Raw genomic sequence first — 6,622 nt, 5'->3', positions numbered from 1 at the left:
ATACACTTAGAATACTAGATTTAGTAACAGAAATCTAGAAATTCGTTGTTGAAAAATAAGAGAAAACCCCTCTATTTATAGACAACAAAGAATAGTGTGAATGCTTCTTGTGTCTTATCATAAAGGTCACAACTCTATGGAAAACTCGCAACTTTTCAAAAAACTCACATCTCTTCAGAAAAGTCACAACTCTTTAGAAAAATCACAACACTTCATAAGAGTCGCAAATTTTCATAAAAGTCACAACTCTTCGAAAAAGTCACAACTCTTCATAAAAGTCATAACTCTTAATTTTCCATTCAAACCTTTTAAAAACCAAAAAATATTCACAGATGAAAAATACAAGAGTTAAATACGATTTTTGAAGCTGAAGATGTCGATGCTATATTGTCTCTCCCGATTTCTAATACAGGTTATAATGATTGGTTGATATGGCACCATCCAACAACAGAAAACTATGAAGTTAAATCAGTGTACTTACTACTTTGGACTTGAAGATATAAAACATATGTTATTCAACTGTCCTCGGTCTCAACATCTTCGGTCTTGAATTCATTTTCATCAAAAAGAGGAGTATTCATGATGGATACGTGCACGAAGATACAAGCTCTTCTTAATAGGAAGAAGAGACGAGGAGTTACTAGATTGTCGGGCAAGAACTTCAGGCTGCAAATACATGATGAAATAGAGTAATATTTAAAAACAAAACAAGTATTACACAGTTAGACCTAATTTCAACCGCAAATATGAAATCAAACCAAGACCTCCACATTCCCAAAAACTGGCATGATTCCAGAATCACCTAAAGCTAAAGTTTTATTTTTCATCTCGAAACGATATCAATCAAGTCATAGGAATATGCTATTTGCAGTTTTGATGATTTGACAAACCATGGGACCTTGTAAAGGGACTTGATCCTTGTGTCAATGTACACACTAATACCAGGCTGTATAAAGTACAATTGGTTGGTGCACAGTCTCCAACTGTGGTAGAAACCTCGGCCAATGGCATGGCCTTGAAGGTTGTGTCTATTATTCATAAAGGGTATGTCCAATAGATACAACCTTAGTTTTTGCAACTTGAAAATTCTCAAGAACACTTGCAAAGACCTACTTTCAAGAAGAATCATCCCCAAGAGCAACAGGACCTGATAGTGTTGAAAGTTGTCTAGTTGTCTTAGGATTATAACTTGTGTGGTTACATTGTAAATCTGTTTCTAATCTATAAAGGACTCAGATCTTTTGTTTGGTTTGTAAAAGTCTAAATTGATTAGAGTTAACTGATTTAGTGGGTAGTGTTGTATCTGCTTCGGAAAATTCTAAGTCATATAAGAGCTAGTTGATTTAGTGGGCAGTGTGGTATCTGCTTAGTTGAATTCTAAGTTGTCTAGGGATGATAGCTTAGTTGGCAGTGTAGTATTTTCTTATGCTCAGAAGTAATAGAGTTATTACTTAGCTTTGAGATTAATAACTTAATCTCATATGTGTTGTATTTGTGTTTCACTTTTTCTTGAAGAAGATTAGTGAAAAGAGTTGAAAACCCTGTGAGACAGGTTGTGGTTTTACTCTCTTGAGCAAGGAGGTTTCCACATAAACTATTTGTGTTGTCCTTTGTTTGTTGCTTTCACCTTATTACTGTTCTTGCTAAGTCAAGGGACCTGGTCTGTTGACTGATAGTGGACGCATGTATTCTATCAATTGGTATCATAGAAGGTGCTCTATATTTGGTTAACACCAAGAGAGAGATTCAAGTAAAAGGGTGGCTGCTCCACTGAACGTAGAAGAAGGACAATCGTCAACAAGGCCACCTCGTTTCAATGGCCAGCTCTATAGCTGGTGGAAAACAAGGATGCATGACTATTTAATGGCTGAAGACAACGAGTTACGGAATATTGTGCTGGATGACCCTTCATCCCAACAACCGAAGTGAAAGATGGTGAAATTACAAAAATCGTTCCAAAGACTCGCCAACAGTACAACGAGGCGGACAAAAAGAAGATCGAGAAACACTACAACGCTAAGAAGTTGCTAGTGTGTGGAATAGGTGCTGAAGAATACAACCACATCTCTGCTTGTTAGTCAGCAAAAAAAATCTGGGATTGTTTGAAAACAACTCATGAAGGCAAAGAGCAGGTGAAGGAATCAAAGGTAGATATGCTGACCACCCAATATGAGAACTTCACAATGAAGGAGGGGGAAACTATTCATGACATGCATACAAGATTCTCCTCCATAACCAACGAGCTACGATGTTTGGGAGAACCTATTCATTCCAGTAAGCAGGTCATGAAGATTCTTCGAGTCCTTCCCAAGTCATTGGCAAGAAAAGTGGATGCCATTACTGAGGCAAAGGACCTGAAGGTTCTGACGATGGATGCTCTAATTGGTAACCTTCAGACTCATGAAATGAATAGAAACCAAGACACTTCAAGGAATGAGGTAAAGAAAGATAGTCTCTAGCTCTCAAGATCTCACCAGGTGACATCTCCAGTGAAGAGAAAGACATGGCTTATCTCACCAAGAGATTTCAAAAAATTGTGAGAAGCATGGAGGTTTTCAAAAATGAGGGAACCCTCCCCGTGTTGCCAATGCAAGTGAGTTATATCACAAGTGTGGAAAGACAGGACACTTCATAACAGAATGTCTGATGCTCAAAGGTGAAACCAAAGAGTATATCAAAGACCCGGAGGTGAAAAAGATAAAAGGACGAACCTGGTACCCAAGAAGAATGCAAGAAAATTTGCAGCAGACTATGTTGTGAAGAAAGCTTTTGCTGTCTGGGGTGATTCTTCAAGTGATTTAGAAGAATCAGAATGCTCGGATGATGCATCCATGTTGGATGTTAAAGATGATAAAAATGTGTTTGATGGGTTGTTCGCCCTCATGGAAAAATTGGATGGCGAGGAAGACGAAGAAAAGGTAACTCTCCTTGACCTTAAACAAAACTTGAATACTTATTATGTTAGAAGGTTGAGAAATCTAGTTAATGTCCTGATCGATTTTGTTATAGAGTTAACGACTGAAAAAGACTCTATGAACAACAGTCTAGATAAGTTTAGTAAAGAAAAGACAGTCTTGACTGTCCATATGTTTGTTATTGAGGAACAATTGACAGTTCTAGAAACTGAAAAGCTAGAACTCAAGGAACAATTGAGAATAATGAATGAGAAATCTGGCAAAAAAAAATGGAGGCCACTAGCTTGCAAATAGAGCTAGAAACTAGTCTAAACACTGCTGAGACCAAACTTGCCCTAACTTTGGAAAGGAGTGATCAAATGGAGAAGGGTGTGGTCCATCTTAGAGAAGAACTGAAAAATTCTGTAACATGGACCAGCTCCACCAAGCTACTTTCCAACATCACCGGCCAAAGTAACTACAACAGGAAGGGGTTAGGTAGCTTGAACATTAGTCCTCCCTACAATCCCTACAATAAATATGTGTCTTTGTCAGATAATCTATTATGCCTTCACTGTGGTCGCAATGGTCACTTGAAAGGGGACTGCCCTGCCTGGAAAGCCTCACAAGAAAAAATTTAAGTCTACTCTAGATAGAAAATAGCACAAAAAAGGGGACCTGCTCCCATTCCTAAGTCCTCAAAGAGAAAAAGGACTAACATGCCTCATTGAACAAGAATCACTATTATTACACCCTTATCAGCTTACAGGAAACTCAGATTACCATGGGTTCCTAAGTCTAACAAATGATCTTTGTTGCAGGAGAGTGAAGGAAGTAGCAGTCAATGCTGGTTTATGGGCAGTGGATGCTCTAAGCACATGACTGGGAAGAATGAAAACTTCCTTTCACTCAAGGCACTTCAAGGTGGAGGTGTCTCTTTTGGTGATGGAAAGAAGGGGTATATTCTTGGAGTTGATAGGATTGGGAAATCACCTGAACACTCAATCAAAAATGTCTACTATGTGAGTGGGTTAAAAAACAGTCTTCTTAGCATTTCCCAGATATGTGACAATGGAAATGAGGTCAAGTTTCTATCAGACAAATGCATTGTTACTAGCTTGTCGACTAAGGAGGTAATTCTGACGGCTAGAAGGCAGAAAAATATGTATGTGGCAGACCTGAATACTGCTCTTGGAGACGATCTGACATACCTCAACGCTCAAAGTGAAAATGCCAACTTATGGCATAGGAGACTAGGTCATGTGAGCTCATCTCTATTAAACAAACTTTTCTTTAGGGACCTGGTTCGTGGCTGACCAAAACTAAATTTCAATGACAACAAAGTGTGTAATGCATGCGTCAAAGGAAAACAAACTAAATCCTCATTCAAACCAAAGAATCAAGTAAGCCCATCAAGAGCTCTTAAGTTAATTCACATGGATTTGTGGGGGCGTGTGAAAATCCAAACTAGAGGCGAAAAGAAGTACATCCTAGTGATTGTGGATGACTACTCAAGATTCACTTGGACTATGTTCCTTAAATCAAAATGTGAAATAGCTGAGGTGCTGATGATATTCTTTAAAATGATTCAAACAAAGCTTAACAGCAAGATTGCAGGGATCAAGTCCAACCATGGAACGGAATTTGAGAATGCAAAGTTTAACACTTTTTGTGCTGATTGTGGTATTCATCATAACTTCTCAGAACACCTAAAAAATATAGGGTTGTTGAGAGGAAGAACATAACTCTGGTTGATATTGCCAGAACCATGCTCATAGACTCTGATCTTCCTCAGATCTTTTGGGCAAAAGCAGTTAAAACTACCTGCTATGTGACTAACAGGTGCTTGATCAGGTCTCTACTGAAAAAAAGACCATATGAGTTGCTCAACAATGAAAGGCCAAAATTGAATTATTTGAGGGCTTTTGGTTGCAAGTGCTTTGCGCTAAACAATGACAGGGATGATATGGGAAGTTTGATCCTAGAAGTGATGAAGGTTTGTTCGTAGGATACTCATCTTCCAGCAAAGCTTACTGAGTCTTCAAAAAAAGAACATTATGCATTGAAGAAAGTGTTCATATGTTTTTTATGAAAGTGGTGATTTGAAAAATCTTGAACTGAAGGGTGATGATGATCTTCAGGAGCTGTTTAAAATTTAGTGAGATGAAATTAGTGGTTCACCTATTGAAGGAAGCCAAAACAACATTGGCACTGGCATTGATCAATCAGAGAGGGTTAATGAAGCTAAAAAGTCCTATGAGAGACCTGGTCCATCCAACAATGCAGATCATGAGGAATTACCTCAATCTGAGAATGATGATTCCGATGATAAAGAATAACAGTCAGATTAACCTCAACCCCTGAGCTCTAAATCACGATAGAACCAGCAGTCATCTCATCATCTTGATAATTTAATTTCACCATTGAATTCTGGAATACAAACTAGATCCAAGACTAGAAATCTAGTTGCATTCTCAGCATTCATATCAACTGATGGAATTCCATGCAAGAGGAACTCCTTCAGTTTGAGCGGACAAAAGTGTGGCACTTGGTTCCTAGACCTGCTGACTGAACCATTCTATGGACCAAATGGGTGTTCAAAAACAAGCTTGATGAAAATGGAGTTATCGCAAGGAATAAATCAAGACTGGTTGTTCAGGGCTATAATCAAGAGGAATGCATCGACTATGATGAAACGTTTGCCCCTGTCGCTAGAATGGAGGCTATCAGAATCCTTATTGCCTTTGCAACCTTCATGGGATTCAAGCTCTTCCAAATGGATGTCAAAAGTGCCTTCTTGAATGGAGACCTAAAAGAAGAAGTGTATATGAAAAAGCCACCTGGCTTTGAAGATGTTGACTACCCAAACCATATGTTTAAACTTAACAAGTCACTGTATGGATTGAAACAAGCTCCTAGAACTTGGTATGAGCGACTGTCCAGATTTCTTCTGAAGAATGGATTGAAGAGGGGCAAGATAGACAACACTTTGTTTCTGAAGAATAGAGAAAAAGAATTGCTCATCATCCAAGTGTATGTGTATTATATCATCTTTTGAGCCACCTCTGGATCTCTGTGTGAAGAATATGCTACCTTGATGGGAAATGAGTTTGAGATGAACATGATGGGAGAGTTGAATTTCTTCTTAGGACAGCAGACTAAGCAAACCTCAAGCAGCACCTCAATTTGTCAAGAGAAGTACATAGAGGAGTTGCTAAAGAAGTTTCATATGGTTGAATCTAAGCATATAGACACCCCCATGGGTACAAACTCAAAGATGGGAGCAGGCGAGTCTGATGCCTTGGTGAATCAAACCATGTACAGAGGTATTATTGGATCATTGTTGTACTTAACAGCAAGTAGACTTGACATTGTCTATAGTGTAGGTATGTGCAAGGTTTCAAGCATGTCCCACAGAGTCGCATATGAAAGCAGCAAGCGAATTCTGAGGTATCTAAAGAAAACAGGGGACCTGGACCTCTTTTATCCGCAGGGAAGTCCTTTGATTTGGTATGGTATGCAGATGTTCATTTTGCAAGGTATCAGGTGGATAGAAAGAGCACTTCCGGAATGGCACATTTCCTGGGGTCCTCACTCATCTCTTGGGGAACCAAGAAACAAAATTCAGTGGCTCTTTCCATGGCTGAAGTTGAATATGTAAATGTGGCATCATGTTGTGCTCAATTACTATGGATCAAGCAGCAACTTGAGAACTTTGGAGTACTCAT

General features: G+C 38.8%; 1 protein-coding gene across 1 annotated transcript; it reads left to right on the top strand.

Moving 5' to 3' along the window:
* Positions 1-2,153: 2,153 nt before the first annotated feature.
* LOC125823865 (uncharacterized) lies at positions 2,154-4,210 on the top strand. Its single transcript, XM_049503235.1, has 3 exons — positions 2,154-2,385; positions 2,671-2,918; positions 3,716-4,210. Exons 1-3 carry the CDS (start codon positions 2,154-2,156, stop codon positions 4,208-4,210), a joined length of 975 nt encoding a protein of 324 aa, XP_049359192.1.
* Positions 4,211-6,622: the final 2,412 nt, after the last annotated feature.

The sequence above is a fragment of the Solanum verrucosum genome, unplaced genomic scaffold (genome assembly GCF_900185275.1).
Source record: "Solanum verrucosum unplaced genomic scaffold, falcon-dt-bn FXZP01000015.1, whole genome shotgun sequence".
Taxonomy (NCBI): domain Eukaryota; kingdom Viridiplantae; phylum Streptophyta; class Magnoliopsida; order Solanales; family Solanaceae; genus Solanum; species Solanum verrucosum.
The sequence above is the reverse complement of the archived record's forward strand: the minus strand, read 5'-3'. Positions and strand labels throughout refer to the sequence as shown.